Source organism: Heterodontus francisci, unplaced genomic scaffold (assembly GCF_036365525.1).
Source record: "Heterodontus francisci isolate sHetFra1 unplaced genomic scaffold, sHetFra1.hap1 HAP1_SCAFFOLD_484, whole genome shotgun sequence".
Lineage (NCBI taxonomy): Eukaryota > Metazoa > Chordata > Chondrichthyes > Heterodontiformes > Heterodontidae > Heterodontus > Heterodontus francisci.
The window spans coordinates 455420-480450 of record NW_027141664.1 but is presented as its reverse complement, the minus strand read 5'-3'; the positions used below and the strand labels follow the sequence as shown (position 1 = coordinate 480450).

Genomic DNA, 25031 nt, shown 5'->3' with positions numbered 1-25031 from the left:
GGGAGGGGGAGCAGCCAGAGGTCGTGGTACATATCAGTACCAATGGCATAGCTAGGAAAAGGGATGAGGACCGGAAAAGTGAATATAGGAAGTTAGGTTGGAAGCTGAAAAACAGGACGAGCAGAGTAGTAATCTCAGGATTGTTACCGGTGCCACGTGCTAGTGAGGCTAGAAACAGGGAGTGAGTGCAGCTGAACACATGGCTATAGAGCTGGTGTAGGAGGGAGGGGTTCAGATATGTGGATCATTGGGATACCTTCTGGGGAAGGTGGGACCTGTACAAGAAGGACGGGTTGCATCTGAACTGGAGGGGCACCAATATCCTGGGCGGAAGGTTTGCTAGAGCTCTTCGGGAGGGTTTAAACTAGTTTGGCAGGGGGATGGGAACCGGAGCTACGGATCAGTGGATGGGGTAGCTGTTATACAGGCAGATACAGAGTGCAGAGAGTCTGTGAGGAAGGTTAGACAGTTGACAGGGCAAAATTGCAGCCAGCATGATGGGTTGAAGTGAGTCTATTTTAACGCAAGAAGTGTCAGGAATAAGGGTGATGAACTTAGAGCATGGATCAGTACTTGGAGCTACGATGTTGTGGCCATTACGGAGACGTGGATATCACAGGGGCAGGAATGGATGTTGGATGTTCCGGGGTTTAGATGTTTCAGAAGGAATAGGGAGGGAGGTAAAAGAGGTGGGGGAGTGGCATTGCTAATCAGGGATAGTATCACAGCTGCAGAAAGGGAGGTCGTCGAGGAGGGTTTGTCTACTGAGTCATTATGGGTGGAAGTCAGAAACAGGAAAGGAGCAGTCACTTTATTGGGAGTTTTCTATAGACCCCCCAATAGCAACAGAGACATGGAGGAACAGATTGAGAGGCAGATTTTGGAAAGGTGCAAAAGTAACAGGGTTGTTGTCTTGGGTGACTTCAACTTCCCTAATATTGATTGGAACCTCCTTAGTGCAAATAGTTTGGATGGAGCAGTTTTTGTCAGGTGTGTCCAGGAAGGTTTCCTGACTCAATATGTAGTTAGGCCGACTAGAGGGGAGGCTATGTTGGATTTGGTGCTTGGCAACGAACCAGGCCAGGTGGCAGATCTCTCGGTGGGAGAGCATTTTGGTGATAGTGATCACAACTCCCTGACCTTTACTATAGTCATGGAGAGGGACAAGAGCAGACGGGATGGGAAAATATTTAATTGGGGGAGGGGAAATTACAATGCTATTAGGCAGGAACTGGGGAGCATAAATTGGGAACAGATGTTCTCAGGGAAATGCACGACAGAAATGTGGAGGTTGTTCAGGGAGCACTTGCTGCGACTGCTGGATAGGTTTGTCCCGATGAGTCAGGGAAGGGATGGTAGGGTGAAGGAACCTTGGATGACGAGATGTGGAACAGCTAGTCAAGAGGAAGAAGGAAGCTTACTTAAGGTTGAGGAAGCAAGGATCAGACAGGGCTCTAGAGGGTTACAAGGTAGCCAGGAAGGAACTGAAGAATGGACTTAGGAGAGCTAGAAGGGGACATGAAAAAGTCTTGGCAGGTAGGATTAAGGAAAATCCCAAGGCGTTCTACACTTATCTGAGGTACAAGAGGATGGCCAGAGTGAGGGTAGGGCCGATCAGGAGGGAACTTGTGCCTGGAGTCGGAGGAGGTAGGGGAGGTCCTAAATGAATACTTTGCTTCAGTATTCACTAGTGAGAGGGACCTGGTCATTTGTGAGGACAGCGTGGAACAGGCTGATATGCTCGAACAGGTTGAGGTTAAGAGGGAGGATGTGCTGGAAATTTTGAATGATTTGAGGACAGATAAGTCCCCGGGGCCAGACGGGATATACCCAAGGATATTACGGGAAGCGAGGGAAGAGATTTCTGCGCCTTTGGCGATGATCTTTGCATCTTCACTGTCCACTGGAGTAGTACCGGATGATTGGAGGGTGGCAAATGTTATTCCCTTGTTCAAGAAAGGGAATAGGGTAACCCTGGGAATTATAGACCAGTCAGTCTTACGTCAGTAGTGGGCAAATTATTGGAGAGGATTCTGAGAGACAGGATTTATGATTATTTGGAAAAGCATGGTTTGATTAGAGACAGTCAGCATGGCTTTGTGAGGGGCAGGTTATGCCTCACAAGCCTTATTGAATTCTTTGAAGATGTGACAAAACACATTGATGAAGGAAGAGCAGTGGATGTGGTATATATGGATTTTAGCAAGGCGTTTGATAAGGTTCCCCATGGTAGGCTCATTCAGAAAGTAAGGAGGCATAGGATTCAGGGAAAGTTGGCTGTCTGGATACAAAATTGGCTGGCCCATAGAAGTCAGAGGGTGGTAGTAGATGGAAAGTATTCAGCATGGAGCTCGGTGACCAGTGGTGTTCCACAAGGATCTGTTCTGGGACCTCTGCTCTTTGTGATTTTTATAAATGACTTGGATGAGGAAGTGGAAGGCTGGTTTAGCAAGTTTGCCAATGACACGAAGGTTGCTGGAGTTGTGGATAGTGTGGAGGGCTGTTGTAGGTTGCAACGGGACATTGACAGGATGCAGAGCTGGGCTGAGAAGTGGCAGATGGAGTTCAACCTGGAAAAGTGTGAAGTGATTCATTTTGGAGGGTCGAATTTGAATGCAGAATACAGGCTTAAAGACAGGATTCTTGGTAGTGTGGAGGAACAGAGGGATTTTGGGGTCCATGTCCATAGATCCCTCAAAGTTGCCACCCAAGTTGATAGGGTTGTTAAGAAGGCGTATGGTGTGTTGGCTTTCATTAACAGGGGGATTGAGTTTAAGAGCAGCGAGGTTATGCTGCAGCTCTCTAAAGCCCTGGTTAGACCACACTTGGAATATTGTGTTCAGTTCTGGTCGCCTCATTATAGGAAGGATGTGGAAGCTTTAGAGAGGGTGCAGAGGAGATTTACCAGGATGCTGCCTGGACTGGAGGGCATGTCCTACGAAGAAAGATTGAGGGAGCTAGGGCTTTTCTCATTGGAGCGAAGAAGGATGAGAGGTGACTTGATAGAGGGGTACATGATGATGAGAGGCATAGATAGAGTGGATAGTCAGAGACTTTTTCCCAGGGTGGAAATGGCTATCACCAGGGGGCATAATTTTAAGGTGATTGGAGGAAGGTTTTGGGGAGATGTCAGAGGTAGGTTCTTTACACAGAGTGGTGGGTGCGTGGAATGCGCTGCCAGCGGTGGTAGTAGAAGCAGATACATTAGGGGCATTTAAGCGACTCTTGGATAGGTACATGGATGATAGTAGAATGAAGGGTAGGTAGTTAGTTTGATCTTAGAGTAGGTTAAAGGTTCTGCACTACATCGTGGACCGAAGGGCCTGTACTGTGCTGTACTGTTTTATGTTCTGTGTTCTATGTTCTATAACTACTCAGCACCTCCAATCAGGCAGCAGAAAACCCTGTACTGTACCTGTCCTGGGAGTGTTTGATGGGTCAGTGTAGAGGGAGCTTTACTCTGTATCTAACCCTGTTTTTTTTTCTTTTTTCTTTTTTTTTCTTTTTAAATCGTAATCATGCGACAAAGTCCAGTTTTCATGACAAAGGTCACATGATGCATTGTAAAATGCTCTTCTTAGGTTGAGCTTTACCCTACCTCCCTGGGAGTGTTTGATGGGACAGTGTAGAGGGAGCTTTACTCTGTGTCTAACGTGTGCGGTACCTGCCCTGGGAGTGTTTGATGGGACAGTGCAGAGGGAGCTTTACTCTGTATCTAACCCCCGTACTGTACTTGTCCTGGGAGTGTTTGATGGGACAGTGTGGAAGGAAATTCACTGTGTATCTAAACTGTGGTGCGCCACACTGAGGAGAAGGAAGGAGCAGAGGAAACAGAGTATAAATGAAAGCTCCTTGTTGGACGTCATTTCTTAACAGGATATAACGGAGCAGATGGATCCTGGTCTGAGGCCGATCTTAGTGCGGGATATTGATACACGAGCGGGCCAGGACTACATCATGATAGACAACAAGGAAATAGAATACAATTCCAACTTCAGGTAATTCACAATCAAGATTATGGGAAGAGAATGCAATTCCAACTGGAGGAGGTTACAGAGATCTCAGAGGGTTGCGGGGTTGGAGGAGGTTACAGAGATCTCAGAGGGTTGCGGGGTTGGAGGAGATTACAGAGATCTCAGGGGTTTGTAGAGCTGGAGGAGATTACAGAGATCTCAGGGGTTTGTAGAGCTGGAGGAGATTACAGAGATCTCAGAGTTGTGGGTTTGGAGGAGGTTACAGAGATCTCAGAGTTGTGGGTTTGGAGGAGGTTACAGAGATCTCAGGGGTTTGTAGAGCTGGAGGAGATTACAGAGATCTCAGGGGTTTGTAGAGCTGGAGGAGATTACAGAGATCTCAGGGGTTTGTAGAGCTGGAGGAGGTTACAGAGATCTCAGGGGTTTGTAGAGCTGGAGGAGGTTACAGAGATCTCAGGGGTTTGTAGAGCTGGAGGAGTTTTCAGAGATAGGGAGGGGTGATGCCATGGAGGAATTTGAAATCAACGATCAGAATTTTGAAATCAAGACGATGCTTAAACCAGATGTCAGTGAGCACAGAGCAGATTGATCCGGCGCAGACTCGATAGGCCAAGTGGCCTCTTTCTGTGCTGTAAACTTTCTATTCTATCATTCTATGATGTGTGAATGAGATTTTGTGCAAGTTAGGATCCACACAGGTAATTTTGGGTGAGGCAGTGTTTCTGGAGGATAGAATGTGGGAGACCAGACAGGAATGCATTGGAATAGTCAAGTCTGGAGGTAATGGAGGCATGGGTGAGGTACTTTAGCAACAGATCAGGTGATGCTATGTTGGTGGAAATAGGTGGTCACGTGATGTTGCAGGTATGTGGTCGGAAGCTCACCTGGGGGTCAAATTTATTTTCATTCCTTCATGGGATGTGGACGTCACTGGCAAGGCATTTGTTGCCAATCCCTAATTGCCCTTGACTGAGTGGCTTGCTAGGCCATTTCAGAGGGCAGTTAAAAGTGAAACACATTGCTGTGGAACTGGAGTCACAATGTAGGCCAGACCAGGTAAGGACAGCAGATTTCCTTCCCTACAAGACTCTGGTGAACCAGATAGATTTGAGAATCAGTGATAATTTCATGGCACCATTCCTGAGACAAGTTTTCAATTTCCGATTTTCTTCACTAATTGAATTTAAATTCCACCAGCTGCCAGACCTGCTGAGTATTTCCAGCATTTCTTGTTTTTATTAATCCCAGGGCATTAGCTTGGGTCTCTGGACTACTAGTTCAGTGATATTACCACTACACTACCATCTCTCCCTAGATGACACCACGGTTGCGAACTATCTGGTTCAGCCTCAGATAGTTGCTGAGAGGGGTTTGGAATTATTGGTGTAGAACAGAGTTTGGGGTGGGGACTGAAGACTTAGTCTTCCCAAAATTTAGTTGGAGGAAATTTCTGCTTAAAATAAAGGGCAATTTATTTTGCCCCATACCCCAAGTGAATCTGCATTGCACCCACTTCAAGGCCATTGTAATCCTTGCTGAGGTTTGGTGCCCAGAGGCAATATCTTCTGGTGGACCTCATTGCCTCTCCTAGCACATTCCTGCACTAATGTCCTGGACTGTGGGCTTCCACCAAGGTTCTAGGTCTACAGCGTTCAGCGAAAAATGGACCAGATGCAGGTTACAGGTCCCAAAACAGAAACCAATTTTCCAAAACCTGCCTGCATAATAAAAGCATACTTGCTCAGTTACTGTAAACTATATCTTTGACCCTGGCCCTGATTGTGACCTTGACCCTGGTCCTGGCTCTGGTCCTGACCCTGATTCTGCCTGACCTTGACCATGCCCCTGGCCCCTGACTCTGACCCTGACCATACCTCTGACTTAGGCCAAGGCCTGACCCTGACTCTGCCCTCTGACTGCCACTGGCCCCTGACTGATGCTGACCCTGGCCCCTGACCTCTGACCCTAACCCTGGGCCCATGACTCTGACTTTGACCATGACCATTGACACATATCCTAACTCTGACCCTTACCTTGACCCTAACCCTGACCCTTCACCAACTCATTAGTATCACAGGCAGAATCAGGGAATTGTTCAGCTGCTGGGAGAAAGACATTTGGAAATGAAATACTCCAGGCAGGGGAGAGTTAGTAACTGGAATTAGTATGAATGTGCTCACTGGTTTAACCATGTTGCTGCAGGCTGTACATGACCACACGGATATCCAACCCTAACTTCCTCCCGGCTGTCTGCAACCTGGTTACTCTGATAAACTGCACGGTGACTTTCGAGGGGCTCCAGGAGCAGCTGCTGTCCAGGGTGGTAGAGCGACAGCACCCACAGGTGGAGGAGCAACTTGGGCAGCTGCTACAGAGCATTGCCCATGACCTGGGCATCCTGCATGACCTTGAGAACAAATCCCTGTCACTGCTGCAGAAGACCAAGGGTAAGTCGAGCAGCAGGCTGTAAAAGATGTGAATTCTCTTCTTTGGGAGTTAGTTTGATGAAAAGATGCAAACAGATGCCAAAAGCGCTCTATGCTAATAAGACATGCCTGAAAACAGTCTGGTTTTATCCTAATTGCTGATTTCCATCATTTGAATTTACCTGAAGCAGACACCTGCAGGTTTAGCACGCAAGTGCTGTTTAGATGCAATTTCCATAGAGTGCGATCTGTGGGCTCCACACACCCATTTCCGCTGAAGGTGTGGCATGTGCTGGCTGGAACACAGCAACATGTTTCAGGATGGCTCAGGGATCGAGTGAGGTACATGTACTGGAGGTCCAGGTGGAGGAGGGATGTCCTATACCTGCAGGAGGGAAGCAGTCCACCTCACCCTCCTGTCCCCCTCTCCTGCAGCAGCTGGTGCTGCTCTACCCAGCCTCACCTCCTCCTCCTATTCCTCCTGCAGATCATGGGGGTTCCCTATAAAGATGCCAATGACTCCCTTTTTCCTGATGACTCTTACAAGGTGTCCGATAAGGATGAGCAGCACAGCACTCAGTCTTTAGGTGAAGTCCTCACAGACGATCTGGAACAACTATTACTCGAGTGTTGGGAAAGTCTTGATAATGTGTCCCAGAAAGTTTCCCAGTGTCTTTTAAAAGTCCTCTTCAAGCCTTCAGCAGCAATTGAGCAGTAAAAAGTTCAATCCAATTCAAGTAGCTGTCACAATCCTCAGCCATGACTTGTTTACTCCCAGTCAGCTATTTACTATTAAGAGAAGGCTTTGCTAGCCAGCAAAATGCCCTGCTGCCTCCTGAATGAGCACTAGCAGGCAGTTTAATTGTTAATCAGCCCCTTAACAATCCTCCAGGTGACCATTCCCAGTGCAGGCTTCAACTCCTTTTACTCAGATGACATCTTGCACTAAACACGAGCTAAGCCAGCGTTGCTGCTTAAGACACTTGAAGGCTCTTTAATGCCTAAAATATCCAAGGAAAATCAACTCTGCCATATATTGGTGTACATGCACTGTTTACCAAAGCACCTTAGCGATTGATCAGCCTGGTACGGATTCCTGGACTCAAACACCTCTTTGTGGGTTGCCCTGTGCAAGTCTTTCGACAATGCCACAGGCCATGGTGGTACAGCAGACAAGTCTTGGGATGACAGGTGCTGGACAGCAGTCCCTGGGAGGGTTAAGGCCAGCTACAAGAACAAATCCAGGCTCAGATCTAGGGCTCAAAGTGACCATGAGGCTGTTGGGTTGTCATAATAGCCCAACTGGTTCACTAATGCCCCTTTCGGAAAAGTGCCATCTTTACCCACTCCAGCCTGGATGTGACTCCAGTCCAATATAGACTGTCCTCTGAAAAGTGCCATCTTTACCCGCTCCAGCCTGGATGTGACTCCAGTCCAATATAGACTGTCCTCTGAAAAGTGCCATCTTTACCCGCTCCAGCCTGGATGTGACTCCAGTCCAATATAGACTGTCCTCTGAAAAGTGCTATCTTTACCCACTCCAGCCTGGATGTGACCCCAGTCCAATATCGACTGTCCTCTGAAAAGTGCCATCTTTACCCACTCCAGCCTGGATGTGACCCCAGTCCAATATCGACTGTCCTCTGAAAAGTGCCATCTTTACCCACTCCAGCCTGGATGTGACCCCAGTCCAATATCGACTGTCCTCTGAAGTGACCAGCAAATCAGCAGTTATGTCAAGGTGCCCACTGCCACTTTCTCAGTGCGAACAGAGATAGGAACATAGGGGCAGGAGTAGGCCATTCAGCCCATTGAGCCTGCCCCGCCATTCAATATCGGCTGATCATCCACTTTAATGCCTTCTTCCTGCACTATCCTCATATCCCTTTATGTCATTGGTATTTAGAAATCTGTCAATCTGTGCTTTAAACATACTCAATGACTGAGCTTCCACAGCCCTCTGGGGTCAAAAATTCCAAAGATTCACAATCCTCTGAGTAAAGACATTTCTCCTCATCTCTGTCCTAAGTGGCTTCCCCCTTATTTTGAAATTGTGTCTTCTGGTTCTAGACTCCCCAACCAGGGGGAACATCTTAGCTGCATCTACCCTGTCTATCCCTTTAAATATTTTGTAGATTTCATTGAGATCACCTCACATTCTTCAAAACTGTAGAGAATACAGGCCCAGTTTTCCCAATTTTTCTGCACAGGACAGTCCCGCCATCCCGGGAACAAGTCTGGTGAACCTTGGTTGCACTCCCCCTGTGGTTCTATACAACTGAAGCAAGTCTTCACTACTCCTGTACTCAAATCCTCTTGCGATAAAGGATAACATACCATGAGCCTTCCTAATTGCTTGCTGAAACTGCATGTTAGATTTCAGTGACTTATTGACAAGGACACCCAGGTCCCTTTGTACATCTATACTTTCTAATCTCTTACCATTTAAGAAATACTCTGCACATCTAATCCTCCTACCAAAATGGACAACCTCACATTTTTCCACATTATATTCCATCTGCCACGTTCTTGCTCACTCACTAAGTCTGTCCAAATCCACTTGAAGCCACTTTGCATCTTCCTCACAACACACATTCCCACCTAAATTAAAAGTTAAATACTGCGGATGCTGGAAATCTGAAGTTGAGAAGTTGTTCAACTACTCCTTCAACTCCACTCAGTTCCTTCAAGTAAAAGATGTTGCTATGGGTACCCGCATGGGTCCAGTTATGCCTGTCTTTTTGTGGGATATGTCGAACATTCCTTGTTCCAGTCCTACTCAGGCCCCCTCCCCCAACTCTTTTTCGGGTACATTGATGACTGTATCGGTGCCGTTTCCTGCTCCCACCCCGAACTGGAAAACTTTATCAACTTTGCTTCTAATTTCTACCCTTCTCTCACCTTTACATGGTCCATCTCCGACACTTCCCTACCCTTCCTCGACTTCTCTGTCTCCATCTCTGGGGATAGGCTGTCTACTGATATCCATTATAAGTCCACTGACTCCCACAGCTACCTCGACTACACTTCTTCACACCCTGCCTCCTGTAAGGACTCCATTCCATTCTCCCAGTTTCTCCTTCTCCGACGCATCTGCTCTGATGATGCGACCTTCCATGACAGCGCTTCTGATATGTCTTCCTTTTTCCTCAACCGAGGATTTCCCCACACTGTGGTTGACAGGGCCCTCAACCGTGTCCGGCCCATTTCCCGCACCTCTACCCTCACCCCTTCCCCTCCCTCCCAGAACAGCAACAGGGTTCCCCTTGTCCTCACTTTCCACCCCATCAGCCTCCGTATCCAAAGGATCATCCTCCGCCATTTCCGCCACCTCCAGCGTGATGCCACTACCAGTCGCATCTTCCCCTCCCTTCCCCTGTCAGCATTCCGAAGGGACCATTCCCTCCACGACACCCTGGTCCACTCCTCCATCACCCCCGATACCTCGTCCCCATCCCATGGCACCTTCCCCTGCAATCGCAGGAGGTGTAATACCTGCCCATTTACCTCCTCTCTCCTCACTATCCCAGGCTCCAAACACTCCTTTCAGTTGAAGCAGTGATTTACTTGTACTTCTTTCAATGTAGTATACTGTATGTGGTCTCCTCTACATTGGGGAGACCAAACACAGACTGGGTGACCGCTTTGCGGAACACCTCCACTCAGTCCGCAAGCAGGACCCCGAGCTTCCGGTTGCTTGTCATTTCAACACTCCCCCCTGCTCTCATGCTCACATCTCTGTCCTGGGCTTGCTGCAGTGTTCCAGTGAACATCAACACAAGCTCGAAGAACAGCATCTCATTTACCGATTAGGCACACTACAGCCTGCCAGACTGAACATTGAGTTCAATAATTTCAGAGTATGATGGGCCCCCCCATTTTACTTTCATTTTTAGTTATTTTTTCTTTTTTATATACATTAAAGACACCCGACCTGTCTCCCTAATCCCATTTGCCAGCACTTGGCCCATAGCCTTGAAGTAATGGCCCATTACCTCCTATCCCATGTACTTTAATTTGCTAACCAACCTATATAGTGCTGAAAACTGCAGAGCTACAGTATGGTTGAATTTAGAATACAGATGGAGAGTGTGATGATAAAATCCAATACCAGGTTCCTGCGCTTGAACAAGGGGGACTACAATAGAATGAGGGAGGACTTGGCTAAAGTAGACTGGAAACAAAGATTTTATGGTGGGACAGTTGACGAGCAGTGGAGGACTTTCAAAGCAATTTTTCAAAGTGCTCAGCAAAAGTATATTCCAGTGAAAAGGAAGGACTGGAAGAAAAGGGGTAATCTGTCATGAGTGTCTAAGGAAATAAGGGAGGCTATCAAATTGAAAGAGAAGGCATACAAAGTGGCCAAAAGCAGCATGAAACTAGAAGATTGGGAAAACTTTAAAGGTCAACAGAAAGCCACAAAAAGAGCTATAAAGAAAAGTAAGATAGAACATGAGAAAAAACTAGTACAGAACATAAAGACAGATAGCAAAAGTTTCTATAAATATATAAAACGAAAAAGAGTGGCTAAAGTAAACGTTAGTCCTTTAGAGGATGAGAAGGGGAATTTAGTTATGGGATATGATGAAATGGCCGAGGCATTGAACAGGTATTTTGTATCAGTCTTCACAGTCGAGGACATTAATAACAAGCCAGTAATTGACAAAGAGACGAACGTAGGTGAGGACCTGGAAACAATCATTATTACGGAAGAGGTAGTGTTGGACAAGCTAATGGAGCTAAGGATTGATAAGTCTCCTGGCCCTGATGGAATGCATCCCAGGGTACTAAAAGAGATGGCGGGAGAAATAGCAGGTGCACTGGCGGTAATTTTCCAAAATTTGCTGGACTCTGGGGTAGTCCCAACAGATTGGAAAACAGCAGATGTGACACCACTGTTTAAAAAGGGAGGTAGACAAAAGATGGGGAATTATAGACCGGTTAGCTTAACCTCTGTAGTGGGGAAGATGCTTGAGTCTATTATCAAGGAAGAAATAGCAGGGCATCTCGATAGAAATTGTCCCGTTGGGCAGACGCAGCATGGGTTCATGAAGGGCAGGTCATGCTTGACAAATCTTTTGGAATTCTATGATGACATTACGAGCAAGGTGGACAATGGGGACCCAGTGGATGTGGTGTACCTAGATTTCCAAAAGGCCTTCGACAAGGTGCCGCACAAGAGGCTGCTGCATAAGATGAGGATGCATGGCGTTAGGGGTAAAGGATTAGCATGGATAGAGGATTGGTTGACTAACAGGAAGCAGAGAGTGGGGATAAATGAGTGCTATTCTGGTTGGCAATCAGTCACTAGTGGCGTGCCTCAGGGATCGGTGTTGGGACCGCAATTATTTACAATTTATATAGATGATTTGGAGTTGGGGACCACATGTAGGGTGTCAAAGTTTGCAGATGACACTAAGATGAGTGGCAGAGCAAAGTGTGCAGATGACTGTGAAACTTTGCAGAGGAACATAGATACATTGAGTGAGTGGGCAAAGGTCTGGCAGATGGAATACAATGTTAATAAATGTGAAGTCATTCATTTCGGTAGGAGTAACAGTAAAAAGGATTATTACTTGAATGGTAAAAAGTTGCAGCATGCTGCTATGCAGAGGGACCTAGGTGTCCTTGTGCATGAATCGCAGAAGGTTGGTCTGCAGGTACAGCAAGTAATTAGGAAGGCAAATGGAATTTTGTCCTTCATTGCTAAAGGGATTGAGTTTAAAAGCAGAGAGGTTAAGTTGCAGCTGTATAAGGTACTGGTGAGGCCGCACCTGGAGTACTGTATGCAGTTTTGGTCTCCTTACTTGAGAAAGGAGGTACTGGCACTGGAGAGGGTGCAGAGGAGGTTCACTAGGTTGATTCCGGAGTTGAGAGGGTTGGCTTATGAGGAGAGACTGAGTAGATTGGGATTATATTCATTGGAATTCAGAAGAATGAGGGGGGATCTTATAGAAACAGATAAGATACAAGTAGAGAGGATGTTTCCACTGGCAGGTGAAGCTAGGACAAGAGGGCATAGCCTCAAGATTAGAAGGAGCAGATTTAGGACTGAATTAAGGAGGAACTTCTTCACCCAGAGGGTTGTTAATCTATGGAATTCCTTGCCCAGTGAAGTAGTTGACGCTTCTTCAGTAAACGTTTTTAAAGCTAAGATAGATATCTTTTTGAACAATAAAGGAATTAAGGGCTACGGTGAGAGCGCGGTTAAGTGGATCTGAGTCCACGAAAAGATCAGCCATGATCTTATTGAATGGCGGAGCAGGCTCGAGGGGCCGGACGGCCTACTCCTGCTCCTAGTTCTTATGAAATGCTGGAAGGTGGAATTAGAATAGGTGGATCGTTTTTTGGCCAGCAGAGACACGATGGGCCAAGTGGCCTCTTTCTGTGCCTTAAACTTTCTATGATTTCTATTATTCAAAACTTCTGTGAGGGACTTCATCAAAAGCCTTCTGAAAATCCAAGTATACCACATCCACTGACTCCCCTTCATCAATTCTGTTAGTAACATCCTCAAAAAACTCCAACAGGTTCATCAAACATGATTTCCCATTCATAAATCTATGTTGACTATGCCCAATCAAATCATTATTATCCAAATGTCCATTTATCACATCCTTTAGAATAGGGGGAGGGGGTGGCGTAGTGGTATTGTCACTGGACTAGTAACTCAGAGACCCAGGGTATTGCTCTGGGGACATGGGTTCAAATCCCACCACAGCAGAAGGTGGAATTTGGTAGGAGTGACCACCGCACAGTCTTTGTGGAGACAAAGTCCCGCCTTCACATTGAGGATACCCTCCATCGTGTTGTGTGGCACTACCACCATGCGAAATGGGATAGATTTCGAACAGATCTAGCAATGCAAAACTGGGAATCCATGAGGCGCTGTGGGCCATCAGCAGCAGCAGAATTGTACTCAACCACAATCTGTAACCTCACGGCCCGGCATACTCCCACTCTACCATTACCATCAAGCCAGGAGACCAACCCTGGTTCAATGAAGAGTGCAGGAGGGCATGCCAGGAGCAGCACCAGGTATACCTCAAACTGAGGCGTCAACCTGGTGAAGCTACAACACAGGACTACTTTCCTGCCAAACTGCGTAAGCAGCATGCGATAGACAGAGCTAAGCGGTCCCATAACCAATGGATCAGATCTAAGCTCTGCAGTCCTGCCACATCTAGCCATGAATGGTGGTGGACAATTCAACAACTAACTGGAGGAGGTGGCTCCACAAATATCCCCATCCTCAATGATGGGGGAGCCCATCACATCAGTGTGAAAGATAAGGCTGAAACATTTGCAACAATCTTCAGCCAGAAGTGTCGAGTTGATGATCCATCTCGGCCTCCTACTGAAGTCCCCACCATCACAGATGCCAGAATTCAGCCAATTCGATTCACTCCGCGTGATATCAAGAAACGACTGAAGGCACTGGATACTGCAAAAGCTTTGGGCCCTGACAATATTCTGGCACTAGTACTGAAGACCTGTGCTCCAGAACTTACTGCGCCCCTAGCCAAGCTGTTCCAGTACAGCTACAACACTGGCATCTACCCTGCAATGTGGAAAATTTCCCAGGTATGTCCTGTACACAAAAAGCAGGACAGGTCCAACCCGGCCAATTACCGCCCCATCAGACTACACTCAATCATCAGTAAAGTGATGGAAGGTGTCATCAACAGTGCCATCAAGCAGCACTTGCTTAGCAATAACCTGCTCAGTCACACTCAGTTTGGGTTCCGCCAGGGCCACTCAGCGCCTGACCTCATTACAGCCTTGGTTCAAACATGGACAAAAGAGCTGAACTCAAGAGGTGAGGTGAGAGTAACTGCCCTTGACATCAAGACAGCATTTGACCGAGTATGGCATCAAGGAGCCCTAGCAAAACTGAGGTCAATGGGAATCAGGGGAAAAACATCGGCATGAGGACAGATTTGGCCCTAGTGGGCTGGGCAGGAAGACTGAAAGGTAGGACAGTTGATGAGCAGTCGTAGTGTTTAAGGAGATATTCAATTCCTTCCAACTAAAATATATTCCAGAGAGGAAGAAAGATTCTAAGAGGGGGAAAAAACATCCATGGCTAACGAAGTTAAGGATAACATAAAGACAAAAACTAAGGCATAACATATTGCAAAGGCTAGTGGCAGGCTGGAAGATTGGGAAACTTTTAAAGATCAACAAAGGGTTACTAAAAAAGTAATAAAAAAGCAACAGTAAATTATGAAAGAAAACTAGTGCAAAATATAAAACCCGATAGCAAAAGCTTCTATAAGTATAGAAAAGGGAAGAGAGTAGCTAAAGTGAATGTTGGTCCTTTGGAGGATGAGGCTGGGGAGTTAGAAGGGAACACGGAAATGGCAGAGACACTAAATCAGTATTTTACCTCAGTTTTCACGGTGGAGGACACTAGTACCATCCCAATAGTAACAGATAATGCAGAGGTTATAGAAAGAGAGGAACTTAGAACTATCATCATCACTAGGGACAAAGTACTGAGCAAGCTATTGGGATTGAAGGCAGACAAGTCCCCAGGGCCTGATGGCCTACATCCTAGGGTCTTAAAGGAAGTGGAGGTGGAGATAGTGGATCCATTGATTATAATATTCCAAAATTCTCTGGATACGGGAAAGGTTCCAGGGGATTGGAAAAAAGTTAATGTAACGCCCTTATTCAAAAAGGGAGGGAGGCAGAAAGTAGGAAACTACAGACCAGTTAGTTTAACATCTGTCGTTGGGAAATTGTTAGAATCCATTATTAAGGAAGTAATAACAGGACATCTGGAAAGTCAAAACGCAATCCATCAGAGTCAGCACGGTTTTATGAAGGGTAAATCATGTTTGACTAATTTGCTAGAGTTCTTGGAAGCTGTGACAAGCAAAGTGGATAATGGGGATCCTGTAGATGTAGTATATCTGGACTTCCAGAAGGCATTAGATAAGGTGCTGCACAAAAGGTTAATACACAAGGTAAGATCACATGGGGTTAGGGGCAATTTGTTAGCTTGGATAGAGGATTGGCTAACCAACAGAAAACAGAGAGTCGGGATAAATGGGTCTTTTTCTGGTTGGCAAGATGTAATTAGTGGGGTGCCACAGGGTTTGTTCCTTGGGCCCCAACTATTTATAATCTATATTAATGACTAGGATGCAGGGATAGAAGGTACTATAGCCAAATCTGCAGATGACACTAAAATAGGTGGGATCGTAAGTTGCAATAAAGAAATGAGAAATATACAAATGGATATGGATAGGTTAGATAAATGGGCCAAAATTTGGCAGATGGATTTTAATGTGGATAAGTGTGAGGTTATCCATTTTAGTCGGAAGAATAGAAAGGCAAATTATTGTCTAAATGGAGAGAAACTTCAGAGTGCTTCTGTGCAGAGGGATCTGGGTGTCTTCATGCATGAATCGCAGAAAACTAGTTTTCAGGTACAGCAGGTAATAAGGAAGGCAAATGGAATTTTGGCATTTATTGCTAACGGAATAGAGTATAAAAGTAGGGAAGTGTTGCTGCAACTGTACAAGGCATTAGTGAGACTGCACCTGGTGTATTGCATACAGTTTTGGTCCCCTTACTCGAGAAAGGAATGTAGTTGCATTGGAGGCAGTTCAGAGGAGGTTCACTAGATTGATTCCAGAGATGGGGGGCTTGTCTTTTGAAGAGAAATTGAGCAGTTTAAGCCTTTACTCTCTGGAGTTTAGAAGAATGAGAGGAGATCCAATTGAGGTATATAAGATGATTAAGGGGATTGACAAAATAGACAGAGGATGTTTCCTCTTGTGGGACAATCTAGAATGAGAGGTCATAGTTTTAGGATAAGGGGTAGCAGATTTAAAACCGAGGTGAGGAGAAGTTACTTCTCTCAAAGGGTCATGAATCTGTGGAATTCACTACCACAGAGTGCAGTGGATGCCGGGACATTGGGTAAATTTAAGGATGAGATAGACAGATTTTTAATTAGAAATGGGTTGAAGGGTGATGGAGAACGGGCATGAAAGTGGAGTTGAAGTCGAGATGAGATCAGCCATGATGGTATTTAATGGCAGAGCAGGCTCGAGGGGCTGAATTGCCTACTCCTGCTCCTAGTTCTTATGTTCTTATCCCTAACATACTCCAGAAACTCATCCTCCACAGCATTAGTGCTCATTAGGTTTACCCAGTCTATATGCAGATAAAAGTCACCCATGATTACTGTATTACCGATGCCACATTCTTCTCTAATCTTCTGATTAATACCATGCCCCACACTACCAGTACTGTTTGATGACCGATAAACAACTCGCTGCCCCTTGCTGTTTCTTAGCTCCACCCAAACAGTTTCCACATTTTGTTCTTCCGATCTGAGATCCTCCCTTACTAATGTACTGATCCCATTCCTTATTATCAGGGCAACACCACCTCCTTTTCCTTTTTGCCTCTCCTTCCTAAATGTCGAATATCCTTGAATATTCAGTTCCCAGTCTTGGTCATTCCGTAGTCATGTTTCTGTTATGGCAATTAGATCATACCCATTTACCTCTATTTGGGCCTTTAAATTTTGTTGCGAATGCTGGGTGCATTCAGGTAGAGTGCCCTTAAGGTTGTCTTCTTGAAATTATTCTGCATTCTAAGCCTAGTTCATGCTTGCCTTTGTTATGTCTGCCGTCTAATGTCACTTGCTACTTTTCTACCTCCGGTTATCAGCTTTACTTCCTTCCAATTTGAGTTACCCCTCAGGTTCCCATTCCCCTGATAAACTATTTTAAACCCTCCCCAACAGCACCATCTCCCTGTGAGGATGTTAGTTCTGGTCCTGTTAAGGTGAAGCCTGTCCATCTTGTACAGGTCCAACCTGCCCCAGAACCGGTCCCAATGCCTCAGAAATCTGATGCCCTTCCTCCTACACCAATTCTCCAGCCACGTATTCAATCGATCAATCCTCCTATTCCTATGCTCACTGGCATGTGGCACTGGGAGTAATCGTGAGATTACTGCTTTGGAGGTCCTACTTTTTAATTTCCTTCCTAACTCCCTAAAATCTGTTTTCAGGCCCTCATCCCTCATCCTACCTGTGTCATTGGTACCAATGTGAACCATGACCTCTGGCTGTTCACCCTGCCCCAGAAGAATGTCCTGCAGCCACTCTGACATCCTTGACGCTGGCACCAGAGAGGCAATGCACCATTCTGGAGAAAAGCCTGACTGATCCCCTGTCTTTGGAATCCCCTATCACTATTGCCCTTCCACTCTTCTTCCTCCCTTCCTGTGAGCTGAGCCACCCATGGTACCACAGACTTTGCTCTGGCTGCACTCCCCGAGGAACCATCACTCTCACCAGTATCCAAAATAGAAAACCGATTAGCAAACAAGATAGACTCAGGGGACTCGTGAACTGCCTGCCTGGTTCTCTTAGACTGCCTGGCAGTCACCCATTCCCTCTCTGCCTGCATGCTCCTAACCTGCAGTGTGACCACTTCCCTAAATGTGCTCTTCACGTAGCCCTCTGACTCGTGGATGCACAATAGATAGACAACAAATGCTAGCCTTGCCAGCGAAGCCCACATCCCAGGAATGAATAATAATAATAAAAGGAATAGGGCTCATTTGTCCAGGACTTTATAGATCTGGATCTAAATCAACAAGAGTTCATATATCTAAGACTATAGATCTCCTCATCATCTAATCCCCTTCAAGGTATCTTGCTATTCCTTTCTTCCTCCTGTGTTTGTCCAGCTTCCCCTGAATGCATCTGTGCTATTCACCTTATCCACTCCCTGTGGCAGCGAGTACCACATTTTCACCACCCTCTGGGTAAAAAGCATTCTCCTGAATCCCCTATTGAATTTATTAGTGACTATCTGATATTTAGGACCCATAGTTCTGGTCTCACCCACAAGTGGAAACATGGTCATTACATCTACCCTATCAAACCTTTCCATAATTTTAAAGACATCTGTCAAGTCAACATTCATGTTTCTCTTTTCCAAAGAAAAGAGCCCCAGTCTGTTCAATCTTTTCTGATAGTTATAAACTCCACGTTCTGATAGCATTCCAGTTAATTCTTTTTGCACCATCTCTAGAGCCTCCAAGTCCTTTTTATAAAACGGAGACCAGAACAGTGCAAAGTACTCCAAGTGTGGTCTCAAAGGTCAATACAAGGTTAACATAACACCTCAGTTTTACAATTCTGTTCAAAACAGTTATACAGTTCACGTGAATTATATTGTATTAGCTAGTTACCCCAGCATAGGCCAAATGGCCTATTTCTGTACTGTAAATACTTTGTCATTCAATATAACTGGCCTGCCCAGTGACTGGTTTATATGCAATATAACTGGCCTGCCCAGTGACTGGTTTATATGCAATATAACTGGCCTGCCCAGTGACTGGTTTATATGCAATATAACTGGCCTGCCCAGTGACTGGTTTATATGCAATATAACTGGCCTGCCCAGTGACTGGTTTATATGCAATATAACTGGCCTGCCCAGTGACTGGTTTATATGCAATATAACTGGCCTGCCCAGTGACTGGTTTATATGCAATATAACTGGCCTGTCCAGTGACTGGTTTATATGCAATATAACTGGCCTGTCCAGTGACTGGTTTATATGCAATATAACTAGCCTATGCAGTGACTGGTTTATATGCAATATAACTAGCCTATGCAGTGACTGGTTTATATGCAATATAACTAGTCTGTAAAGTGACTGGTTTATATGCAATATAACTAGCCTATGCAGTGACTGGTTTATATGCAATATAACTAGTCTGTAAAGTGACTGGTTTATAGGCAATATAACTAGCCTGTAAAGTGACTGGTTTATAGGCAATATAACTAGCCTGTACAGTGACTGGTTTATATGCAATATAACTAGCCTGCACAGTGACTGGTTTATATGCAATATAACTAGCCTGCACAGTGACTGGTTTATATGCAATATAACTAGCCTGCACAGTGACTGGTTTATAGGCAATATAACTAGCCTGCAAAGTGACTGGTTTATAGGCAATATAACTAGTCTGTACAGTGACTGGTTTATATGCAATATAACTAGCCTGCACAGTGACTGGTTTATAGGCAATATAACTAGCCTGTAAAGTGACTGGTTTATATGCAATATAACTAGCCTGCACAGTGACTGGTTTATAGGCAATATAACTAGCCTGTAAAGTGACTGATTTATAGGCAATATAACTAGCCTGTACAGTGACTGGTTTATATGCAATATAACTAGTCTGTAAAGTGACTGGTTTATAGGCAATATAACTAGTCTGTACAGTGACTGGTTTATATGCAATATAACTAGCCTGTACAGTGACTGGTTTATATGCAATATAACTAGTCTGTACAGTGACTGGTTTATATGCAATATAACTAGCCTGCACAGTGACTGGTTTATATGCAATATAACTAGCCTGCACAGTGACTGGTTTATATGCAATATAACTAGCCTGCACAGTGACTGGTTTATAGGCAATATAACTAGCCTGTAAAGTGACTGGTTTATAGGCAATATAACTAGTCTGTACAGTGACTGGTTTATATGCAATATAACTAGCCTGTAAAGTGACTGGTTTATAGGCAATATAACTAGTCTGTACAGTGACTGGTTTATATGCAATATAACTAGCCTGTACAGTGACTGGTTTATATGCAATATAACAATATAACAGCCAACCAAATCGGAACTCAGTGATGCCATTGATTCCCTAGCCAGCGGAAAAGCCCCTGGGAAGGACAGCATTACCCCTGAAATAATCAAGAGTGCCAAGCCTGCTATACTCTCAGCACTACATGAACTGCTATGCCTGTGCTGGGACGAGGGAGCAGTACCCCAGGACATGCGCGATGCCAACATCATCACCCTCTATAAAAACAAAGGTGACCGCGGTGACTGTAACAACTACCGTGGAATCTCCCTGCTCAGCATAGTGGGGAAAGTCTTTGCTCGAGTCGCTCTGAACAGGCTCCAGAAGCTGGCCGAGCGCGTCTACCCTGAGGCACAGTGTGGCTTTCGTGCAGAGAGATCGACTATTGACATGCTGTTCTCCCTTCGTCAGATACAGGAGAAATGCCGTGAACAACAGATGCCCCTCTACATTGCTTTCATTGATCTCACCAAAGCCTTTGACCTCGTCAGCAGACGTGGTCTCTTCAGACTACTAGAAAAGATCGGATGTCCACCAAAGCTACTAAGTATCATCACCTCATTCCATGACAATATGAAAGGCACAATTCAACATGGTGGCTCCTCATCAGAGCCCTTTCCTATCCTGAGTGGTGTGAAACAGGGCTGTGTTCTCGCACCCACACTTTTTGGGATTTTCTTCTCCCTGCTGCTTTCACATGCGTTCAAATCCTCTGAAGAAGGAATTTTCCTCCACACAAGATCAGGGGGCAGGTTGTTCAACCTTGCCCGTCTAAGAGCGAAGTCCAAAGTACGGAAAGTCCTCATCAGAGAACTCCTCTTTGCTGACGATGCTGCTTTAACATCTCACACTGAAGAATGCCTGCAGAGTCTCATCGACAGGTTTGCGTCTGCCTGCAATGAATTTGGCCTAACCATCAGCCTCAAGAAAACGAACATCATGGGGCAGGATGTCAGAAATGCTCCATCCATCAATATTGGCGACCACGCTCTGGAAGTGGTTCAAGAGTTCACCTACCTAGGCTCAACTATCACCAGTAACCTGTCTCTAGATGCAGAAATCAACAAGCGCATGGGTAAGGCTTCCACTGCTATGTTCAGACTGGCCAAGAGAGTGTGGGAAAATGGCGCACTGACACGGAACACAAAAGTCCGAGTGTATCAGGCCTGTGTCCTCAGCACCTTGCTCTACGGCAGCGAGGCCTGGACAACGTATGCCAGCCAAGAGCGACGTCTCAATTCATTCCATCTTCGCTGCCTTCGGAGAATACTTGGCATCAGGTGGCAGGACTATATCTCCAACACAGAAGTCCTTGAAGCGGCCAACATCCCCAGCTTATACACACTACTGAGTCAGCGGCGCTTGAGATGGCTTGGCCATGTGAGCCGCATGGAAGATGGCAGGATCCCCAAAGACACATTGTACAGCGAGCTCGCCACTGGTATCAGACCCACCGGCCGTCCATGTCTCCGTTATAAAGACGTCTGCAAACGCGACATGAAATCGTGTGACATTGATCACAAGTCGTGGGAGTCAGTTGCCAGCATTCGCCAGAGCTGGCGGGCAGCCATAAAGACAGGGCTAAATTGTGGCGAGTCGAAGAGACTTAGTAGTTGGCAGGAAAAAAGACAGAGGCGCAAGGGGAGAGCCAACTGTGCAACAGCCCCAACAAACAAATTTCTCTGCAGCACCTGTGGAAGAGCCTGTTACTCCAGAATTGGCCTTTATAGCCACTCCAGGCGCTGCTTCACAAACCACTGACCACCTCCAGGCGCGTATCCATTGTCTCTCGAGATAAGGAGGCCCAAAAGAAAGAAGTACAGTGACTGGTTTATATGCAATATAACTAGCCTGTGCAGTGACTGGTTTATATGCAATATAACTGGCCTGTACAGTGACTGGTTTATATGCAATATAACTAGCCTGTGCAGTGACTGGTTTATATGCAATATAACTAGCCTGTACAGTGACTGGTTTATATGCAATATAACTAGCCTGTGCAGTGACTGGTTTATATGCAATATAACGAGCCTGTACAGTGACTGGTTTATATGCAATATAACTGGTCTGTAAAGTGACTGGTTTATAGGCAATATAACTAGTCTGTACAGTGACTGGTTTATATGCAATATAACTAGCCTGTACAGTGACTGGTTTATATGCAATATAACTAGCCTGCACAGTGACTGGTTTATATGCAATATAACTAGCCTGCACAGTGACTGGTTTATATGCAATATAACTAGCCTGCACAGTGACTGGTTTATATGCAATATAACTAGCCTGCACAGTGACTGGTTTATATGCAATATAACTAGCCTGCACAGTGACTGGTTTATAGGCAATATAACTAGCCTGTAAAGTGACTGGTTTATAGGCAATATAACTAGTCTGTACAGTGACTGGTTTATATGCAATATAACTAGCCTGTACAGTGACTGGTTTATATGCAATATAACAATATAACAGCCAACCAAATCGGAACTCAGTGATGCCATTGATTCCCTAGCCAGCGGAAAAGCCCCTGGGAAGGACAGCATTACCCCTGAAATAATCAAGAGTGCCAAGCCTGCTATACTCTCAGCACTACATGAACTGCTATGCCTGTGCTGGGACGAGGGAGCAGTACCCCAGGACATGCGCGATGCCAACATCATCACCCTCTATAAAAACAAAGGTGACCGCGGTGACTGTAACAACTACCGTGGAATCTCCCTGCTCAGCATAGTGGGGAAAGTCTTTGCTCGAGTCGCTCTGAACAGGCTCCAGAAGCTGGCCGAGCGCGTCTACCCTGAGGCACAGTGTGGCTTTCGTGCAGAGAGATCGACTATTGACATGCTGTTCTCCCTTCGTCAGATACAGGAGAAATGCCGTGAACAACAGATGCCCCTCTACATTGCTTTCATTGATCTCACCAAAGCCTTTGACCTCGTCAGCAGACGTGGTCTCTTCAGACTACTAGAAAAGATCGGATGTCCACCAAAGCTACTAAGTATCATCACCTCATTCCATGACAATATGAAAGGCACAATTCAACATGGTGGCTCCTCATCAGAGCCCTTTCCTATCCTGAGTGGTGTGAAACAGGGCTGTGTTCTCGCACCCACACTTTTTGGGATTTTCTTCTCCCTGCTGCTTTCACATGCGTTCAAATCCTCTGAAGAAGGAATTTTCCTCCACACAAGATCAGGGGGCAGGTTGTTCAACCTTGCCCGTCTAAGAGCGAAGTCCAAAGTACGGAAAGTCCTCATCAGAGAACTCCTCTTTGCTGACGATGCTGCTTTAACATCTCACACTGAAGAATGCCTGCAGAGTCTCATCGACAGGTTTGCGTCTGCCTGCAATGAATTTGGCCTAACCATCAGCCTCAAGAAAACGAACATCATGGGGCAGGATGTCAGAAATGCTCCATCCATCAATATTGGCGACCACGCTCTGGAAGTGGTTCAAGAGTTCACCTACCTAGGCTCAACTATCACCAGTAACCTGTCTCTAGATGCAGAAATCAACAAGCGCATGGGTAAGGCTTCCACTGCTATGTTCAGACTGGCCAAGAGAGTGTGGGAAAATGGCGCACTGACACGGAACACAAAAGTCCGAGTGTATCAGGCCTGTGTCCTCAGCACCTTGTTCTACGGCAGCGAGGCCTGGACAACGTATGCCAGCCAAGAGCGACGTCTCAATTCATTCCATCTTCGCTGCCTTCGGAGAATACTTGGCATCAGGTGGCAGGACTATATCTCCAACACAGAAGTCCTTGAAGCGGCCAACATCCCCAGCTTATACACACTACTGAGTCAGCGGCGCTTGAGATGGCTTGGCCATGTGAGCCGCATGGAAGATGGCAGGATCCCCAAAGACACATTGTACAGCGAGCTCGCCACTGGTATCAGACCCACCGGCCGTCCATGTCTCCGTTATAAAGACGTCTGCAAACGCGACATGAAATCGTGTGACATTGATCACAAGTCGTGGGAGTCAGTTGCCAGCATTCGCCAGAGCTGCCGGGCAGCCATAAAGACAGGGCTAAATTGTGGCGAGTCGAAGAGACTTAGTAGTTGGCAGGAAAAAAGACAGAGGCGCAAGGGGAGAGCCAACTGTGCAACAGCCCCAACAAACAAATTTCTCTGCAGCACCTGTGGAAGAGCCTGTTACTCCAGAATTGGCCTTTATAGCCACTCCAGGCGCTACTTCACAAACCACTGACCACCTCCAGGCGCGTATCCATTGTCTCTCGAGATAAGGAGGCCCAAAAGAAAGAAGTACAGTGACTGGTTTATATGCAATATAACTAGCCTGTACAGTGACTGGTTTATATGCAATATAACTAGCCTGCACAGTGACTGGTTTATAGGCAATATAACTAGCCTGCGCAGTGACTGCTTTATATGCAATATAACTAGCCTGCGCAGTGACTGCTTTATATGCAATATAACTAGTCTGTACAGTGACTGGTTTATATGCAATATAACTAGTCTGTAAAGTGACTGGTTTATAGGCAATATAACTAGCCTGTAAAGTGACTGGTTTATAGGCAATATAACTAGCCTGTACAGTGACTGGTTTATATGCAATATAACTAGCCTGTACAGTGACTGGTTTATATGCAATATAACTAGCCTGTACAGTGACTGGTTTATATGCAATATAACTAGCCTGTGCAGTGACTGGTTTATATGCAATATAACTAGCCTGTGCAGTGACTGGTTTATATGCAATATAACTAGCCTGTGCAGTGACTGGTTTATATGCAATATAACTAGCCTGTGCAGTGACTGGTTTATATGCAATATAACTAGCCTGTGCAGTGACTGGTTTATATGCAATATAACTAGCCTGTGCAGTGACTGGTTTATATGCAATATAACTAGCCTGTGCAGTGACTGGTTTATATGCAATATAACTAGCCTGTGCAGTGACTGGTTTATATGCAATATAACTAGCCTGTGCAGTGACTGGTTTATATGCAATATAACTAGCCTGTACAGTG

General features: G+C 45.7%; 1 protein-coding gene across 1 annotated transcript in view; it reads left to right on the top strand.

Annotated features, from left to right (window-relative positions):
• LOC137364330 (dynein axonemal heavy chain 6-like) overlaps positions 1-25031 on the top strand; it is a 1069890-nt gene that overhangs the window by 662407 nt on the left and 382452 nt on the right. The window contains exons 19-20 of the mRNA XM_068027612.1: positions 3877-3998; positions 6177-6421. Coding sequence (XP_067883713.1) covers positions 3877-3998; positions 6177-6421 — 367 coding nt within the window. The remainder of the gene's footprint in view (positions 1-3876; positions 3999-6176; positions 6422-25031) is intronic.